At 56.9% G+C, this 19,541-nt stretch overlaps 1 protein-coding gene across 2 annotated transcripts; it reads left to right on the top strand.

Annotated features, from left to right (window-relative positions):
- Positions 1 to 217: 217 nt before the first annotated feature.
- DNAJB12 (DnaJ heat shock protein family (Hsp40) member B12) lies at positions 218 to 14,289 on the top strand. Of its 2 annotated transcripts, XM_056799440.1 has the most exons (9): positions 218 to 474; positions 6,691 to 6,865; positions 7,719 to 7,864; positions 9,988 to 10,173; positions 10,435 to 10,514; positions 10,854 to 10,963; positions 11,281 to 11,453; positions 11,678 to 11,828; positions 12,457 to 14,289. In XM_056799440.1, the coding sequence occupies exons 1-8, from the start codon at positions 342 to 344 to the stop codon at positions 11,797 to 11,799; spliced, it is 1,125 nt and encodes a 374-aa protein (XP_056655418.1). In that variant the 5' UTR covers positions 218 to 341; the 3' UTR covers positions 11,800 to 11,828; positions 12,457 to 14,289. The 2 variants fall into 2 exon arrangements, with proteins under 2 accessions (XP_056655418.1, XP_056655424.1); XM_056799446.1 differs by having other exon boundaries at positions 252 to 474; positions 11,678 to 14,289.
- The last annotated feature ends 5,252 nt before the right edge of the window (positions 14,290 to 19,541 follow it).

The following is a 19,541-nucleotide window of genomic DNA, read 5'->3' as shown; positions in this document are numbered from 1 at the left end:
GAGGGCAGGCGCTTCTCTCCTGGCTCCTGGTTCCAGCGCCGAGCAGAACTCGGAGAGTCCAGACGGCTTATCTGATTTCGGATGAGATCAGGTCTAGTCTGGCCTGGCCTGGTCTATAATAGGAGGCTAAGGCTCGTTTGTGGCCAAAGCTGCCTCCCTCCCCTCCTAACCGCTCAGCTCCGGCCTTCAGTGCGGAAGGCCAAGGTGGGAAAGGGGGAGGGTGTTGTGACGTCATATCTACGCGACGCCTCCCCCCGCTTCCACTAGGCGCCGGTCGCGGGCGAAACCCGCCCTCCCCACCGGCATCCGTCCGTCTCCTAGTCTCGCGTCCCGGTTCCGCCATGGAATCCAATAAAGATGAAGCCGAGCGCTGTATCACCATCGCCCTTAGCGCCATCAAGAGCCGCCAGCCTGAACGAGCATTGCGCTTCCTGGAGAAGGCACAGCGGCTTTACCCAACGCCGAGGGTGCGCGGTGAGTACGTGGCGCTGCCGACAGGGAGGGCAGGCGGTCGGGGCCCTGGGGCACGGCGGAGAGGGACCAGGGGCGCTACGGCAGGGGCAACGAACCCAGGGAAACGGCTGGAAGAGCTGGGGGAAGGGATTAGAGACAGCAAGGCCCGGTCGCGCCTGCGCAATGGCACGCTGGAGACTGCTGGGAGCTGTAGTCCGCCGACTCCTCTACTTCGGGACCAGCGACTCTTGGGAAACCGAGAAGGGCCCGCTGCTGGGACTGCGCGCGCGAAGCATCTCGGGACCTGAAGTTCCCATGGAGCGAGAGTGCGCTCTCCCTCGGGCAAGTGGAGGGAGGAGAATGACTGTGAGGCCAAGATGAACTGCATTTCCCAGAAGGCAACGCAGCGGAAGGGTGCCAATTGCTAGCTTTGGAAAGGGATTAATTACAGTGTGAGATCAAGAAATAGAACGACTTTTTCGGGGGTGGGAGGAATCGGTGCCGCGACCTTCCAGCCCAGCTTCTTTTATTCTCCTTGGAGGTGGGCTCGGGAAGGCCCGCCATGGGCTCCTGTTACACCCCCAGGTTCGCTCATCATTGAGGCTTTTCATTTTGTCCTGTCTGAGTCTTGGATGTGCGCTGTTGTTTCCTTGTTTTGTTCTCCATTAGATCGAGCTCCTTGAGAGCAGCGACTAGCTTTGTTTTTCTTTGTATCCCCAAGAATTAGTACCTAGGCACATAGTAGGTGCTCAATAAATGTTTATTGACTGGATGACTGTGAAACCCACAGAACCATCTCTATCATCCCTGACTGCTGGCTTGCTGGAAGCTACTTCCCAGATGCCAACCAGACCTCCGAAGACCCCTTTTGGAAGCCCAGGGGTCTAAAGGTTGAAGGAGGTTGTGAGTCAGATGGGGGCAACTGGTGACCTTGTAGGAAGAGGCTGCATCTAGAAATGGGCAGAAGAGGAGTGGGGGAAGGCGCCCATGCTCCCATTTTACTCTTCGGTCTAAAGTTTCAAATGCCATGGTGGTACCCAAGAATTGCTAAAAGACCTAGAGGGGCATCCTGCACGATGCAATAGATTCTCCATGGAAGATTTATGGGAGGACATGGTGAAGTAATGATACAGATTGAATTGGGTTTGATTTGTGCTCTAATGGAGGAGGAACCACAGTGATTAGATGGTAGCTCCATGGAAGTATCCAGGTATAAAGTTTTAAAGTTTATTATTCTGTTAGTGTAAGCCTTACATCCAGAAATAGATGGCCCCATCAGAAGACTCAGGATCTGTGCCTGGAAAATGAAAAGCAACTCGTAGACTAGGAACTCTACCCAAATGCTTTAGAAATCCAGGAAGAAGATTTTATGGGGCACAGGGCTTCTGGACTTTTTCTTTGTCATGTTTGTACAAATTGATCTTTAGCCTGCTTACTCTCTTCTTGGAAGTCTACCCTCAGCTAGTCTATAGAAAATCTTGAGGGACTATCTTGAGGAAGCTTCTTGAGAAATGGGTTACTGTAAAAACCTAGACTTACCTCACAGTTAAGTCCCCTACCAGCAGAGGTATCAAAAATGTGGCAGGCAGCCAAATTGGATTAAAATGTAATTGGGAAATATTTAACAAGATACTAAATTAAAATATAGTAAAACCATTAATATTAATATGTGGTTTTCTAAGTCAATAGGTGGCCCAAAGAGATTCTTCCTAATGGCTTAGTCACCCCTCTATTTGAGTTTGACACCACTAAACTATGGTGATGCTGCTATACTCAGAAATACTGTCTTGTGCCTTGCATGCACCAATGACCAGAGAGTGAAAAAAAAAACATGACAGAATTGAAGGCTCAAAAAGAATTTGTCTTTTTAGGGGCAACTAGGAGACATACAGATAGTCTTACCTACTTGGAGCATCAGCCTATAAGAAGCTGCCCCATAGATGAGCTCAGTCATTCTGATGTTTGTCGTCCAGCCATCAGCATGAGTTATTCTTTTTCATAATTCAGTCAGTGTGCCATGGCACTGCCAAAATACAGGTTTACGTTGGCTTACTCCGAAATGACAGATAACAATCCAATCCTCCTCCCCAGGAACTCCCAATCTTTCCCATCTAGCTTTACACTGAGTTGGCACACATACAAAAAAAAGTATGTAGGGCTAGTCTTGACTTGTGAGAGAAAATTCTTGGCCAGAGGAAGCTGGAGTTATGAAATATTCCACATTTGAATACCTATAGAGGCTTTATAGATGAACGAATTATTTTCATTCATTATATTAAAGTCTGTCAAAATTAATCCAACCTTTTTAAAAAAGGCACTTTTCTCCATTTTATAGTGTAGATGGGCCCCTATGTTGCTTCTGTTCAAGAATAGTCCTCCCCGTCCCCCTATTTCAATAGCTGTCTCCTCCACCTATGGAGGTTTTTCTTTCATTCATGACCCTCATTTTTTCTCTTTTTTAAATGTCAAACAAGTCAATCGTGAGTTCCATGGGGAAACCGGGAGGGGACACAGGGCTTATTGATGCCAGTCAGTGGTCACTGTTTTAGGGGAGTGGGAGAGAAGCTTAGAAATGTCTACTTAAGGCAGTGATATTTTTAGTCCACACGAGTGAAGGCACTTTACCCGTGATACCCAGAAAGGATCATGAGAAGGGGTTGGGGAAAAGAGGGCAGAGATATATCCAGAATAGAGTCACGATAGAGACAAGGATACAACTAATTCTATCCAGAGATAGCCCTTTCTGTGCGATGAACTTTCAGAGCATCTGAGGAAGAGGCAGGATTCAGATCCCAGCTCATGCTATTCCTTTATGAACGTTACATGTTCAGTGCAGGGAAAGATCTGGGATCACATAAAGAAAGAGGCTCCGTACTAGGGAAGAAGACAAGTTCTGTGGGGAAGACTGGGGACTTTTCCAAGCACTTCTAGTTTCCTATATCTAATATGCCGGGCAGGAAGGGGACAATTACTGAAGTTGTATGGGACAAGTACATTTTTGTCCAGGCTCCAGAAAGGACAGGGTGGGCTTAGCAAGCGTTTGGAGGGTGGTCGGTCTCTTGGCAGACGGCCTAGTTAAACAAAGGGCAGGTGAAGAAAAACAAAACCAAAAGCAGGGTTTTGCACCATGGACACACATCCCCTCAACTATGAATCCAGCATGATTTTGCTGTCACAAGAAACCTACGTTAAGTATTTCCTCCACCCTCTGTGGAAGCAAGAAACCTGCTTTCTCCAAATGTGGAGCCTTTCCAGGGCCGAAGCCGTGCTCGCCTCCAGAATTCGGGTTTGAGGAACCAGCTGCCTTCGTGGCTCGTGCCGTGGGTGTCTTCGGTGTAAGAAGTGAGTCAGGGAAGGCTCTGCCGTGGGCTGCGCGCTCAGAAGCGGCGCTGAGCCTCCTTGGCCAGGAGCTCTCTTTGCTAGCCCTGCCAGGAGGGGAAGCCCCGGGCGCCCTCGAGGAGGATCCGTTCTCGGAGGGCCGAGATGAAGACATCGGAGTGCTGAAAGCCGAGGGGTGGCGGGCAACAAATCAGTCCCTGCAAGAGGCCTTGGCGGTCCCTTGGTGGGAGCCTCCCTGCCCCCTCCTTCAGACACACGAACGCCAAGCAGGACGTCCCAGCCGCTCGCTGGAGCCAGAAAGACCTGGATTTGAATTCCGCCTCAGACCTCACTAGCTGAGGGAGCCTGGCACCGTGCTTCAGCTCTGTTTGCTTTCATCCAGCAGAGAAGGAAATGGCCCAGCAGGGCGGCCTCTCCGAACCCCCACCTGGAGCGAGAAGATCCGACGGCACCGAGCAGCAGCAGGAGCCGTTCTGGAAAGGAAGACCATTTTGTCACAAATAGTGAGGAGGCTGACCATGGAGTGGGCTTACGTGCCGGGGGAGCCTCCCTTCCGAGGTCAGAGGTCAGCGACGAGGCTGGTGGGCTCTCCAGGCCCGTGACTCGGCCGTCTGGAGGGGGAGAGCGTGCAGGGCTCAGTAAACAGCCAGCAGGCGACCGAAGCAGTCCTCGGACCCAAGGCAGTGGATGGAACAGGAGAGCCCTCAGGCCGGGAAGGAGGAGCGGACGACGTTGGGTAGGCAGTTGTATTCTAAGCACTAAAGAGGGACAAAAAGGGATGGAAAATGGCATTCCGGAAACTGCCGTCGCCTAGTCTGGAGCCCCCAGCATGAAACACCCCTTTCTGCTGTGCCGGCCCCACCGGGGCCTCTGCTGTCTGCTGTGCTGTTTTCCCCTGCCTTCAGCTGGCACTGCCTTTGGGCATAACAGTCAGAGCCGTAACCCAGAAAATGGGTGCCGCGTAGTCAGAATCACCTCTCGGCCTCTCAGTTTCCCTCAGTTGTCTCATGTAACGGAACAGACAGAGTTGGACAACATGGGGGCAGCTGGGAGGCTCAGTGGATGGAGCCAGACCTAGACACGGGAGGTCCTGGGTTCAAATCTGGCCTCAGACACTTCCCAGCTGTGTGACCCTGGGCAAGTCACTTGACCCCCATGGCCTAGCCCTTACCGCTCTTCTGCCTTGGAGCCAATACACAGTGTTGATTCCAAGATGGAAGGTGAGGGTTAAAAATAATAATTGGATAACATGATGATCTCTCAATTGCCCTTCCGGCCCCACGTCCCATGATCTTCTCTCATTAGTCTTCCTTGTTGCTCCCAACCCCCTCTTTGCCTTCCTGGAGTGGAGGGATGTTGCAGCTCTTTCTTCCAAAGCTTAAAACAGAAGCCTGGTGAAATCCTTTGGAGACTAAGATTCCTGGCCCTCTTCCTTCTCTTAGACCGATAGGTTCCACGGGGCCGCGCCGCCCCCTGGCCTCCCATTCACCCTCTCTTCTCCATTGCCTTCCTCAGCTGCATGAACACCAACTGCACACGTCTATATTTGCCATAGAAAAGCATACTTTGCATTTAAGAACCTGCCCTAAAATTGGATACCAGACCAATGTTTCAGTGGTTTTTTTTCTCTTCCTGCCCTTTCACCCCACTCCCACCCCCTCCAAAAAAGCCTCTATGTGGCTCTAGAACATGGTTTCTCAACTTCACATCCCAGTTGGGTTCCAGGGGACTCTGGGTCTTAAACAGGGGGCCAGAGATAGCTCAAAGGGACCTCTGGAAAGAGTCAAAGTGAAAACTCAACTCGGCTGTCCACTGATCTCCCTGGGCCACTTCCAGACAGGAGAGATAAAAAAGAGAGAGAGAGGCCAAAAAACAAACAGAACCAGAACCAGAACACCTACTGAGTTAAAAGGCAGAAAACTATAAGGAGAGATCACAACGTTGAGGGCAAACAACCTTCATTCTGATGCGGGGAACATCAGATGAAATAATAATAGCCAGTTTCCAAATTGACTGTAGTTGAGCCCTTTGCTGCCAGCCATGTTGGTGGGTGCAGCCATTTCAGTAGGATTAAGAAGGCAAAAATGTATTGATCTCATTTAAGTACTTTCTATTTGTTACATTCATGTTGGAAATTGAATTTTCAGCTGTGGGAGGCCTGAAAAGAAGGAGTTTTTCTATTCCGTTGGCCCTTTTTTCGCTTTTCCTTTGCTATGTTAATTCTGCAGATGTGCAGGAGCAGAGCCCAAGTCAGAGTGCACCAAAAGTTAGGAAATTCAGGAAAGCTGCCCCCCCCCCCCTTCCCGTGGCTCCTGGCATTCTGTGAGCTTTCTGACTTTTAAAATGATCGCTCATGAAATTCAAGCGCCTCCAGCAGGAGTTTGGACCAAGACTGTGCTGGAAATCCTAGACGTCCTGGGGGATTGCTAGGTGGTTGGGATTTCTCAAACGGGAGTCAAATGATTGATTTATGGGCAACACATCTGAAGGAGGAGAGATTCCTGATTTGGGAATTCCTCGTGGGGGAGAAAGCTTTCATGACTGGGAGTTGGAGACATGTTTTTAGGGATAACAGTGGCTTGTCAGTCTCGGGTAAAGTGGAATCCGAATAATTCAGCCATGATGGGGGAATTGCATTTGTGTTTGAGGGCCCCTCCATTCCCAGAAGAGTGACCAGACCCCACACACGTTGCCCTGCCATCAAAGAGCGGGTCTGGCGTGCAGGCAGCGTCTCCTCTTCCCAAGTCAGCACTGGGAAAGGAATGAGGCCCTGGACCTTGTGAGCTGTCCCGCTCCTCCTCCCTGGCCCCTGTGCCTGGCAACACAGAGAATAAGCTTTAGGTTGCACGGGATGGAATTTCACATCTTGACCCTTTTTCCTTTCTCTGCTTTGTTCAGCATTGATTGAATCTCTCACCCAGAACGGACAGACCTCCCATGGCCAGTCCAGGCCAAAAGACACAGCCAATTCTCACCGGAAATCAGGTGGGGGAGAAACCCCTTCTGCCAATGGTGAGGCTGGCGGAGAAGGCGTGAAAGGCTACACCCAAGACCAGATGGAAGCTGTGAAAAGGTAGGGAGCAGCCTGGGCAGCCCAGAGGCGTTGGCCATGGCTTTCGTCCCCGCATTGTTTGCCGACTAGAGTGGGACCCAGGAAAATAGCATTATAGAACCGTAATCCCTGCCCAGGAACCTGTGGGAGCTGCATAGAACATGGGTTACAATCCCCTCTGGCTATCCCAGTGCACAGCCCTGGTTGGGGGTGAGCCAGAACAGACTCGTTAGACCCTTCTCCCAACAGCCTTCGGGGCTCATCCAGACATCCCCCTGCTAGGCCCGGCCCGAGCATCATCCCTGCCAGCAGCGAAGGAGGCCAAACCTCCTCCCGCCCCCACGTCCCTACCTTCTCCCTCTCACCCGCCAGCAGTATTTAGAACAGGAGCTGGTGTCGGTGGTCTTCTGCTAAGGCAGAGGCAGACCCGGGAGGCAGGGCGTGTGCGGAGGCAAGATGCCGGGAAACGCAGTCCGCCCTCCGAAGCCCAGTCCAAATCCCAGGCCTTCCTGCGGTCTGAGGAAAAGCTGGAAGCCGTCTGTGTCCTCGCAGGGCCGGGGTGAGGGTTATCTATGAAATAGGGTCTCTGCCTGCCAGAAAGACCGCAGGGCCCTGCGCATCCGCTTCTTCCTGTTCGCCCCGTGTGGCCTGCAGAAGGCTGAGGGGCGTTGCCAGGGCTAACACTCTCTTCCAGGTTAGAATCTCTACTCTGAGCAGCCTTTGAACCCCGAGGCTGGAGGTTTGTTCATGGGCTGCAGCTGTCCAGCCCAGGCACACAGCAGTGGGGGAGGGGATGGGGGTCTTTGCTGTTCAGGAGGCTCTTCTCTGGGCCCCCCACCCCCACCCCGCTGACCCAGAGCCTTCTCCCCTCCAGGGTCAAACAGTGTAAGGACTACTACGAGATCCTGGGCGTGAGCAGGGACGCCTCCGAGGAGGACCTGAAGAAGGCCTACCGGAAGCTGGCCCTCCGATTTCACCCTGACAAGAACCATGCGCCCGGCGCCACGGAGGCCTTTAAGGGTAAGGGGATGGCGGCATCGCGTCCTCCGGCTCTGACGGGCCCTGCTCAGGGATTCCCCACGGAGGGAGCCCTGATGGCGGGTGGTGTGGGGAGGATGCTGAGGCGAAGGGAGGGCCTGTGAGCCTCCGGGAAGCTCGGCCCCGACCCCTCACACCTCTGTGGAGTACCAGCAGGGGCTCCAAGCACAGGCTGGGGAGCGTTTCCTGGAGGAGCTCGCCCTTGGAGCTGGCTTTCCAGGCCATTCTGGCCAGAGGAGAGGCCCAGAGTCAGAGACCCTGGGGGCCGAGCCTCCGGGGGAGGGCAGCCGGCTCTGTCCAGTAGCAGAGAGGGCACCGTGAGGCCCTGGAGAACAAGCGCAGCTTGGCCAGAGGAGGGCGAGGGATGCAAGAGAACGCCAGAGGAGGGCCAGAGAGGGGCCGGCCGGCCGATGGCCGGGCCAAGGTCCAGAAGAGAAGGGTCCGTTAAGCTGGTCAATGGGGTCACGTCACCCGAGGAGCCGTTTCAGGAGAGGGAGAGGGTTCGAGTGACGCCCAGCAGTAAGCAGAGATGATGAAGATGCGGCTCTTCAGAGGACTCCCCGGAAAGGGCAGAACCGGCCCGGGGAAGGCCCAGATGGGACAGTGTTTGTCACTGCTTACCCGCGGTCGTGGGGAGAGTCAGGACCTGCTGACCGCGTGGATGTGGGCAGCTCCCTTGGCTCTGGCGCCCCAGGCCGCTCTCCAGGCCCGTCAGCCCGGAGTGGGGCCTGGACTTCGGAGCAGGGCTTTTCTGCCCGGATGGAATCGCCCGTCTGGACACGCCGCTTGCAGAGGGAACACAGCGAGGAAAACGGATCCTTGCCCGCCTCCTTATCAGCTGAAGCCCAACTCTCCTGGGCCGAGCAAACGGTCCCCTGCCGGATCGAGGGGGTCTTGGCTGCTCTCCTCCAGGCCCTCCCTGCTTCCCGCTGTCCGGCCCGCAGGCCCTGGGCGCGCTCGGTCTTCCAGAGGCCTCACAATCTGCCCTCCGGGTCCCAGAGAAGGCCAGGTGACGTGGCTGCCGGAGGCCATCTTTTGTCGGCGTTTCTCCATCGCTGATGTGTCGGCAGCCCTTCTCGGCCCCCCGGCTCAGGGTGGACCTCTCGAGCGCGGAAGCACACAGGGATAACGGAAGGACACCGAAGCTCGGGGCAGACTTGGGTTCAGAGGATTTGGGGGGGCCTTTGGTTGCTTCCCCAGCTCAGCCATGCGGAGGCCTCCTCCTCAGAAAGGCTGAAACCGGGGAGCAGAAAGAGTGCAGTGCTGGCTCGCCCGAGGCTTTTCCCCTCAGACCCCTCGCGGGTTCCCGCTTATTTCTGGGGAGCTCCCGGCAGGAGCTGTGTCAGGACTCCGAGGGAAGCTGCGACTTCTCTAGCCGGGATAGCCTCTTCCGGTCGTGGTGCAGTGGGTGGTGTGAGCTGGACGCAGATCCTTGGGAAGCCCCATGTTCCCCAGCGGCCTCCTTCCTGTCCTCCCTTCCCAGCCCTTCTTGGTGGCCGGGCGGGCTGACATCTGGGGTCGGGGCTTCTCCTTCAGCAGAACCCGCTTCCTCGGCACCCCAGGCCGATCATGGGAGTAAAAGCATCATTTTGAGGAGGGTCTGCGGGCCTCCTCACTCGGTGCCTGTTGTCCGGGGCCTCGACGAGGTCCGCAGCCCTCGCGCCGGGCACTTCCGAGGTGTCCCACCACACAGGCCCTTCCCTTGGAAGGGAGGCCCCTGAAGGCCTTTGCTGGCAGCTTGTCTGTGCAGGCCTGCTGTGGGCTCTGGAGGTCAGGAGCCAGGCCCGGCCATGAGCCTTGGCCAGCGATGGGGCCTCTGAGCCTCGGTTTCCTCACTGTGAAATGAAGACGGGCTGAGGCTGGGCTGTCGTTCTGGCTCCGACGATACCCTGTACAGAGAGGCCTTTGTCACCTCCAAGTAGGCGTCTGAAGGGCCGGACCCAGAGCAGCGTGCCAGGGAGGGCAGACTCGGCTTTGAGTCCTGGCCGCAGGGAGCCACCTTTCCGGGCGCTCAGGCCTCTGTCCTGGGGCTCCCCGGCCTGCCCTCCCCTTGGTGGCGCCCGGCCCCGCGGCCACCCTGACCTTCTTCATCTCCTCCCTCGCAGCCATCGGCACCGCTTATGCCGTGCTGAGCAACTCAGAAAAGAGGAGGCAGTATGACCAGTTTGGGGACGAGAAGAGTCCGGCCACCCGGCCAGGTCAGGGCCACGGTGACTTCCACCGGGGCTTTGAGGCGGACATCTCCCCCGAGGACCTCTTCAACATGTTCTTTGGCGGCGGCTTCCCTTCCAGTAAGACCTCTCCCCGCCCCTCGCCCCTGCCCCCCAGCCTCTGACCAGCCTCCCTGTGCCCCCCCCAGCCTCACAGGGCCTCACCAGCCTCCCAGTGACTCCCCCAGACTCACAGGGCCTCACCAGCCTCCCTGTGCCCCCCCCAACCTCCCTGTGCCCCCCCCAGCCTCCCTGTGCCCCCCCCCAGACTCACAGGGCCTCACCAGCCTCCCTGTGACTCCCCCCCCTCACAGGGCCTCACCAGCCTCCCTGTGCCCCCAGGTAACATTCATGTGTACAGCAATGGGCGCATGCGCTACACCTACCACCAGAGGCCTGACCGCCGTGAGAACCAGGGTGACGTGAGTGACCCCAGCAAGGGGAGAGCAGGGGCTCCTGCTGGGGCTGGCCATGTCCCGGGCCTTCCCGGGCCTTCCCCGGCCTTCCCCGAGCCCCGGCCCTCAGGTCCCAGGGGCTGCCCGTGGCTCCTGCCAGCTCTGCCGTGCCAACACTAGAGGGAGCCCCACTCCACGCCTCTGCTGAGGCCCGAGTGGTGTTTGCTGCGCAGGCATGGCTGGCCCCCCAACTGCAGCCCTGCTTCCGCGCCCCCCCCCCCAGGTTAGGGGACCCCTGCCCGTCCCGTGTGAGGGGGCGCCTGTGCTGTAGCCGGCTGGCTTCAAGGCTGTGTGTCTTCCTCCAAGGGTGGCCTGGGGCTCTTCGTCCAGCTGATGCCCATCCTCATCCTGATCGTCGTGTCAGCACTCAGCCAGATGATGGTCTCCAGCCCACCCTACAGTCTCAGCCAAAGGCCGTTAGTACCGCTCTCCCTCGCTGGGGGCGGGGGGGCGCCCAGGGCCCCCAGGATGTGCCCGTGGGGGGGCGTTGTGCCGGCCCCCCTTCTCTGCTGCACCCCAGGGGGAGGGCAGGGAGCTCCTCTGCCCTCACGTTCCCTCCGCGGCTCCCCGGTGCCCCCGTGCCCAGGCTGGGCTGCTGTAGCCGGCCTGGCTCTGGAGGTCCGGATCCTCGTGAGACGAGTAGAGGAGAGCCCGCTCGGGCAGGGGCACCCCCGGAGGCGGGCAGGGAGGGCCCGGGCGGCCTCCCGCTCAGACAGTGTCCGTTTCCGGGCAGGTCGGTGGGCCACATCCACAGGCGGACGACTGAGCACCTCAAAGTGACCTACTACGTGTCGGACAACTTTGGGGACGAGTTTACCGGCGCCAGCTTAAAGACGGTAGAGCGGAACGTGGAAGACGACTACATAGCCAACCTCCGCAACAACTGCTGGAAAGAGAAGCAGCAGAGTGAGTGGGGCCTCCAGGGAGGGGCCGGCGGGGGGCCGGACGGGGCGCCGGCGTTTCCCGTGAAGACGTGCCCCCGGCGCGGGGCCGGGGATGGGGCTCGGCTCCCCGTCAGGACGTCAGGGCGTCCCGCCTCCTCTGAGAAGGTTCTCTGCCTTCTCGGCTCGCGCGTGAGTGGGGGCCTCCCCGGGCCTCGGGGGCCGCCCTAACCGCCAGCTCTTTTGCAGAAGAGAGCCTGTTCTACCGAGCGCGCTACTTTGGAGACACGAGCCTGTACCACAAAGCCCAGAGGATGAGCACCCCGAGCTGTAACAGACTGTCAGAGATACAGGCCTCTCTGCACGGATAGTGGCTGCCAGATGCCCCGCTGAGGCCCAAGTATGAGCCGGAGCCACCCCCAAGCGCGGGCGCCGAGCCTTGGGGGAGGAGGAGGGCTGCCCTCTCCGGAGCCGCGTCCACGGGCGCTCTGCTAACCAGAAGCGGGGAGGGGGCGGGGGCGGAGGGGAGGACCCGGCAGCGCCAGCGCCAGCACCAGCATCGACCGGGAGGAAATGTCTGATGAGCGCCTGAGGAAGACTTCCAGGAACCCCCCTCCTTCCTGAGAGTTGGGGGGAGGCCCTTCTGCTCCCGGCTCCCCGTGGGTCACCAGGGGTCATGAGGTGCCGGCGGAGCTTGGAAGGGCTAGGAGCAGGGAGCGTCAGGGGCCGAGGAGAGGGCAGGCAGGCCGCAGAGGGGATGGGGGGGGGGGCATCCCTGAATCCCGCCCCGGATTCTCAGGTGGGCAGGAGGAGGACAGCTTCTCGGTGGGGCGGCCTGTCACCCTGAAAGGAAGACCTAAGGCCAGAGCCGCTGGCCTGCCTGGGGCGCTGCTTTCTGGGGCCCCTGGAGCAGCGGGAGCCACACAAGATGGCGGGGGGATCCTGGAGGGGGCCCCCAGCAAAATGGGGGGGCAGAGGGCAGCTCTGGCATGCGGCCACGCTAATGCCATGACCACTTTCGTCCCCAGACGATGAAACACGTGGAGAATTTTCGGAGAAGTGCACTGAGCCAAGGTGATGGACATTCTCTTTAAGGAGCAAAACCTTAAATTAAAGTGGAATTGGAGGCTGCGCAATGCACACCTGCCCTCTCTCTCACCCAATAAACACAGAAAGCTCTTAGGACAGGAAAGCCCAGCTACTGAGCTTCTCTCTTCTTCCCACCACCGAGGAGGTTCCGCACTCAGTCCTCTCCTAGGAAACGGCAGCCATGGCAACGGAAGTAGGATGTAAAACTTGCAGCAATGGGGGAGGGGGAAGGCCGGGAGGGCCGCAGGCTGCCCGCCCAGCCCGCTGGCCGCCTCTCCCTGGAAGCCTTCCGATGCGGACCTACTAGAAAGGAGGAAGACGGGAGAAAATATAGGATTTAATTTATAGTTGTGCGTGTGTTTGTGTGTGTGTGTGTACACCTGCCGCTCTGCCCCCTCGGAGCGGGGGTGTGTGTGTACCTGTGTAACTACACACACACCCCAATACAGAAATGGCTTCACACTCTAAACTATGCAGGGATCGGGCTCGGCCGGCTGCCTCCTCTCAAATCTAGACTGGCCGCGGCTGACGGCGCAGGGAAGTGCCAGTCGGCTTTCCAGTGATTTTTTCCCCCTGGATGAAGGATTTTTGTCTGGTTTCTGGTGGGTGATTTCTAAGCAGAGCTAATCATGACCGGATGGAACTTTCTCGAACCCTTTTTAGGAGCTGCAGGGCTTCAGCAAGGAGGAAAAACACGGTCTATGGACCGGGTCAGCTGGGGGCCTGGCTGGCTTCCCAGTGCCCGGGGTCTGGCCCCCGTCCCGAGCTCATCAGTATTTAAGTGTGTCCGAGACTGTCGAGCCTGCCACGACGGACAATGGCCGTCCGCTTCCCTGTACTAACCTTGAACTCACCCCCCGTGCTGCTCCTCGGGTCCCCCTTCCCAACATAGCTTGTACCACAAGAAGCGCAGTTTGGCCCCCTGTCGTGGGCATCTACTCACTGGAGCCCGGTGAGGAGGACCCGGCAAGCTTGGAATGCACTAAAAGAGGGAAGCCAGGCCATCCCTCTCCCCCTCCTGAGGTCCCCCAGGGGCCCTTGAGGCACAGCTCCCTGGCCTCCTGGGCACCCCATGCCAGCCCCCAGGGGCCTGGGCAGCGCAGCCAGCCCTCACCCTGGGACCGTGTCCAAGCAAAGCGACCTTCCCGAGGATGTGGGACCCGCAGGGTCTCCTCCTCCATCCTCTTTGGACTAAGGATATTCTGCTGAATCAGAATGGCTTTCTTATCTTCACTTTATGAAGGAGGATTTTTCTCAAACAGCTGTTGCTGCCAGGGGGAGGGAGGGAGCTTTTATTTATTCCCAGAGTTTATACCCAGCCCTTGAAATCAGCCAGTTGCCCTGGAAATGGGTCTTCCTTTGGCAAAGTGTCACTGAGCCCAGTTACTCCTAAGCCTTACTTCTTTGCTGCCAGGAGATGATCCTCTCCTTGAGTTGTGTTTGGCCTTTTTCTTCATTAAAAATAAATAAATAAATGAATGAATAACTAAGGGGGAAGGAGGGGTCCAGAGGGAACTCTACCAGCTGTTCTAAACTGGTGACTGCCCTCAGCACCAACCCTCCCCCCAGAGAAGTCTCAGTGGAAGATGACTCAAGCTTGGCCTCACTTGTACCCACGTTAGCCAAGTGAGCTAGCCCGCCCCCCCACGACTTCTCTCCAGTCCACTCTGTGGAGGGCAGAAGCTGTGCTGCCCAGCTTCGGTCCTGAAGGCTCACTCAGGCTGGATTAGAATTATGAAATGTACATCTATAAATAAATGTTTATAATGGGAGAGACCGAAGTGCTTCTTGGTGTGTACTGAACTCGGGGCTTCGTGGTCCATCCCTGCCTGCCGCCCCCCGCAGGCTCTTGCTGCAGGAATTGGGGCCCTGCTAGGGGCTTCTACTGACAAGCCTACAAAAAACCACCATTTCCTCAGCCTTCTCTTCTGTTATTCGATTTGACGGCTAACCGTGGGGCCTGGCATGGCGGGCCCAGCTCAGTCCCATCCCAGGGATGAGGGACTCTAGCCTTGTGGATTATTTTAAGCCCTTCTGTATTAGTCACTGGAGCTTCATACTGGCTCACTTTACCTCCACTAGGGCCAGGCAATTGAGAGTGGTGACGTGCCCAGGGTCACACAGCCAGGGAGTGTCTGAGGCCCCATTTGAACCCAGGATCTCCCCAGGCCTGGCTCTCAAGCCACTGAGCCATCCCGCCGTCCCCTTCATGGATCGTTTAGGCCTTTTCTGCCCAGATGGTGGCGGGTAGGAATGGTTTGGGGTTTTTTGTTTTCAAGGTAAAATCTCTGAGGAACTAAGGGACAGGGAGAAAAGGGAGGGGGCAAAATCCCTCCCAGAAAGCAGTGGGTGAGCCAGGTGGGCTGTCAGGAGGAAGGGCACCCAAGCCTTATTGCAGGGGCCCCAGGGGGTGGGCAGTCACCAAGCCCTATCTACCAGGCAGGTTACCAGCCTCTGTCCCCAGCTGCAGCGGCCGGTCTCGCCCCCCTTCTCTCCCACCCCCGGGCTCGGCCCTCTCATTCCTCAACCGAAAACAGCGATCCCCATTTCTTTGAATTGCTCCCATTTGCCCTCTTCGCCGCCGCTGCCCGCGCCTTTAGATCCGGGAGTGGGGGGCGGGGTGGGTGTGGGCCTCACGGAGGCTGGAAGAGAGGACCAGGCCTGGCCCCGCCCCTCCGGCCGCCGGCTCCGAGGCCTTCCGAAAAGTAACCCTGTTGCAACCTGGGCACACGATTCACATGAATGGAGCGGTGGCAAAATCTGCCCCGGGGTCCTGGAGACCGAGGCAGCCCGGATCGGGGAACTGCCCAGAAGCTCCGCCCCTCGTCCGCGACGGCCAAAGAGACGGCGGAGCCGAGATCGGGCCACCGCCACGCCCGCCTCCCATTGGCTAGCCTTCTTCCTGGTCACGCCCCTTCCTGCGCCCAGCCACAGGCCCCGAAGGAGGGGGGCGGGGCCCGCTGGGTTGCTGGGGAAGGTGTCGGGGTCTGGAGGCTGGGCCTCTTTCCCAGGGCAACCACCCCTCCCCCGCGCCCCCCCCCTCAGTGTACAGCCGCAGGTCCCTTGGGGGAGGAAGAGGCGAGAGCTCTGGTAAAGGAGGCAGCACCTCCCCCTCCTGCACCGCCGCTGGTTGGGGAGTGGGGTGACCCGAGGAGGTGGGAGGGAACACGGATGGTTGCTGGGGAAAATTGGCCAGGCGCTCTTTCCCCGGGCTAGCAACCACCTCTCCTCCCCCTCCACCCCACCTTGTGCATGGCCCTGGGACCCAGGAAAGGTGGCCGCACCCCCGCCTCCCCCCACTCGCCCCCAATGCGATGGCAGGGACTGGAGGCTGGAGGCGGGACCCCTTCTCTTTCCCCCCCTCACCGCCCCCCCCCCGCCCACAAGCCCAGGGCCCCAGGAAAGGTGGCAGGACCCCCCCCTCGCCCCCCCATGCACATCCTCCATGGCAGGGACTGGAGGCTGGAGGCGGGACCCCTTCTCTTTCCCTTCCCCCCCCCCCACAAGCCCAGGGCCCCAGGAAAGGTGGCAGGACCCCCCCTCGCCCCCTCATGCACATCCTCCATGGCAGGGGCTGGAGGCAGGACCCCTTCTCCCCCCCCCCCACAAGCCCAGGGCCCCAGGAAAGGTGGCAGGACCCCCCCTCGCCCCCCCATGCACATCCTCCATGGCAGGGACTGGAGGCGGGACCTCTTTCCCTGGGCAGACAGCCCTCTCCCACCCCGAACAGCCCCAGCTTCCCTGGGGGACCAGGGGAGGGGAAATGCCCGCAGGAGGCTGGGCAGCAGCATTTCTCCACAGGCGCCCTCCCTGGTCCCCAGCCTCCAGGCGGGCACAGGGGGCTGGGACGCAGTGCCAGGAGGCTTCGGAGCTTGAGAAAGGTGGCACTGCCTTCCAAGGGGCATGCCCCAGGGCCTGCCTCCTTCCTTTCAGAACATAGACTGGCTGGAGGGGTGAAGATCCAGCCTGGGCCAGGGGTCCCCTAAAGGACAGAGAGAAGGCCACCGAGTGCCCCCTGGAATGTGCCCCTCACTAATCTGGTGGGCCTCCTATCTGGGAATTCCTCCTGTCTAGGGAGGAGCTCCAGGTGGCACCAGACACCTCACTAGCCTCCCCTCCCCCAAAGGCTGGGGTTAAAGTCGCTTTTTCACTGCTTTTATGAACTGGGCTCACTGCCCAGATGTCTGGGACCAGGTACACACGAAAGGAGCTGGAAGACTGAGGTCAACCCTATTTTTACATGATATGGCTGTTGCTGCCGGCCCGAGGCACTTCCTTGAACCATACCAAAGGCCCAGTTTAAGTTGAAAAAGACTCATTTCCAAAATCGGGAAACTGAGGCTCACAGGGGAGGGGCATAGAAGGGTGATTCAGGGTCCGGGTCCAGGATAACTACCCAGTCACGGAGACAAATACCTCAGCTCTGACATCCTAGGGGGATTCTGAGGCACTTGGGAAGAGGAGATGGTTTGGTAGTGAAAGCTGGGGACCACCAGATGATTCCTTCCAGCTCCAGCACTTCCACAAGACCCCCCAGGAATGGGAGATCTATATGACCTGGCCAGGGCAGGGGTGTCCCCCCCCCTGGAGTCCCACGTTGGGTCTGGACGTCAGATCCTTTTATTAAATGTTGTTTACAAGGGGGGGGGAGATCTGTGGGCACCAGACAGCTTTGGGGAAAAGGAGCAAAAGGCACCAAGGACACTGCTCTGCAAGCAACTGTCCCAGACAACTCACATTGGAATAACCCTTGCCAAAAAGGGTTACCATGGCTCCACTTGCCTGCAAGGATGCAGATCATCTCTTGACAGATGAGGAAACTCAGGACCAGCCCCTAAAAGCTGTATCCAGTGCACCAAATCTAGAGGCAATGACTGCCCTTCGTAGTCCGTCCTTTAGCACTGGAGAAACAACCCAATTCCATCGGAGACACATTTATTAAATGACTGCTGTGTGCCAGGCACCCGAGGCCCAAAGACAAAAATGAAAGTGTCTGACCTCAAGCTCACTAGTCAACACAGAAAAAAATGGAATAGAAAGCTGCCACATGCTGCCAGGCGCCCCATCTGCCTCTGGACCATCCCTTCTATACCCCCCCCCCAATATAGGAATGCATCCTCTTATCTCCCACCTGTGTCCTGGGGACAATTTGTGGTGCTTACCCTAGTGGGAAAAGTCCCAGTGCTGACCCCTGTTCTGTCCTCTGATTCCAAGGCTCTGCATGGCTCCTTCCTTATGCCTCTCTGAGCAGGAAGACTCCTTTTCCTGACGTCCAACAATTTCACAGACACTCCAATGGAATTATTATTTGTGTAAGGGAAAACTGGCTGGATCCCAGGACCTGATCCCTTCAGTAGGTCATCAGGAAAGGCACTCCCCAAGGAAGGGGCACCCCTGGCCAATGTGAAGAAGAAGCAAGGAGGGACAGCAAACCAGGCCTGAGGGCCAGCTGGTGTAAAGGCACAGGGATGGGCACAAGGAGGAGATGGGAGAGGCAAGATGGAGTGTCAAGTTCACAGAATGGCAACAAAGCCATTTACATTTACATTTACATACAGGAATAATGAGTCCCTTAAAGGGGGTAAGGAATCCGTGGAGCTTAGAAAGGCTGGAGCGAAACTTTAAAGGGCTTCATCTACTAACAGATAAATACCCAATGGAGAAAAGATTAGAAGGATGGATGTTGGGATGGATGGGCGTCCGAAGGGAAGGAAAAAGATGAGAAAAGGAGGGAAAGAAAAGGAAAAAAGGAGGGAGGAAGGGGTCTTCTGCACACTTCTCCCACCATTCTCACCACCGTCCCTCTCAAAATTCTTTCTTTCAAACCCTTCTACTTCTTATCACTACTGGTAGGGGAGTTAGCTCTGGGTTGCAGCGGGGCCCAGACAGGCAGTGCTTGTCCCTCAGAATAATGCCCCTGGCAGAGCCCCGTTCAAAGCTGGCATCATACTTGCTCTGGGCTAACTGAGCTGCCCCAGCCGAGGCAATCTCTGGACCTGGAAAGTCTGGGCTCACATCCGAATTCCTCTCACCCACATCCCTAGCTTTCCTCCTGGCCTCAACCATGTCCTCCCTGGCATCAGCACTTACCACTTCAACTTTGCCCAAGACCGAGCCTACCTCCCCACCCCCAAGAATTCCTAGTGAATTTTTAAAGGGGGAATTTGAGATTTCACTGGGAATTCTGGCTTGAACTTTAGACTTCTGGCCTTGGAGCTGAGGGTCCTAATACATTCATTCATTCATTCATTCAACTATTGAGTAGCCACCAAGAAGGCCAGTAATGGAATTTGGTCTAACATATAGTTATTAAGTTTTACTACTATAGGCAAAGACAGAGATGCAGGATGGCCTGAGAGAGAGAGCTGGCTTAAAAGTCAGGACTTGGGTTTGAATCTCCCCTTCTATACACACTGAACCTAGGTAAATCACTCACCCTCTCAGTGTACCCCAGGAAAAACTCACAGGATCGTAGATTCAGAGCTGAAAGGAATCTTGGGGGCCAGTGAGTCCAACACTGGCATTTTACAGATAAACACAGATAAGCAAAGTGGTTTTCTTGGTGTTGCCCAGCTAGTCAGTAGATTCGAATTCAGGTTTTCCTAATTGCAAGCCCAGCCCTCTAGCCACTTCCTTGCCTAGTTCCTCCTAAATTTAAGGGCAGTTGCCTGACTGTATGGGTGGAAGGGAATTTCCTCACCAGGAATTCCCTCTCACAATGGCTTCACTGGTCTAGAGTAAATCACAGCACTGGACACCCTGAGGGGCATCGTCCCGGACAGATTTAGTCAGGAAGACCTGAGCAGTATGGTTTCTGTATGGTTAAGAGCCATTTTAACTACCCATATGCCTTAGTTTCCTCTTCTGAAAAATGGAGATAATAATAGACCTCACCTTATAGGACTGTCAGTGGTGCAATGAATAAAGCAAGACCTGATTTCAAATTTGACTTCAGGTACTTACTAGTTATGGGACCCTGAGAAAGTCATGACCCCTATTTTATCTCGGCTTTTCATCTGGAAAA

This window comes from Monodelphis domestica, chromosome 1, assembly GCF_027887165.1.
Source record: "Monodelphis domestica isolate mMonDom1 chromosome 1, mMonDom1.pri, whole genome shotgun sequence".
NCBI lineage: Eukaryota > Metazoa > Chordata > Mammalia > Didelphimorphia > Didelphidae > Monodelphis > Monodelphis domestica.
Note: the sequence above shows the minus strand (reverse complement) of the source record. Positions and strands in the feature narration are given on the sequence as shown.

Excerpts from the sequence above, each read along its gene's own strand:
- DNAJB12 (XM_056799440.1), top strand. The coding sequence starts at position 342 with ATGGAATCCAATAAAGATGAAGCCGAGCGCTGTATCACCATCGCCCTT. Across the intron at positions 10,174-10,434 it reads TGGCGGCGGCTTCCCTTCCA|GTAACATTCATGTGTACAGC; the intron begins GTAAGACCTCTC and ends CTGTGCCCCCAG. Across the intron at positions 11,454-11,677 it reads CTGGAAAGAGAAGCAGCAGA|AAGAGAGCCTGTTCTACCGA; the intron begins GTGAGTGGGGCC and ends GCTCTTTTGCAG.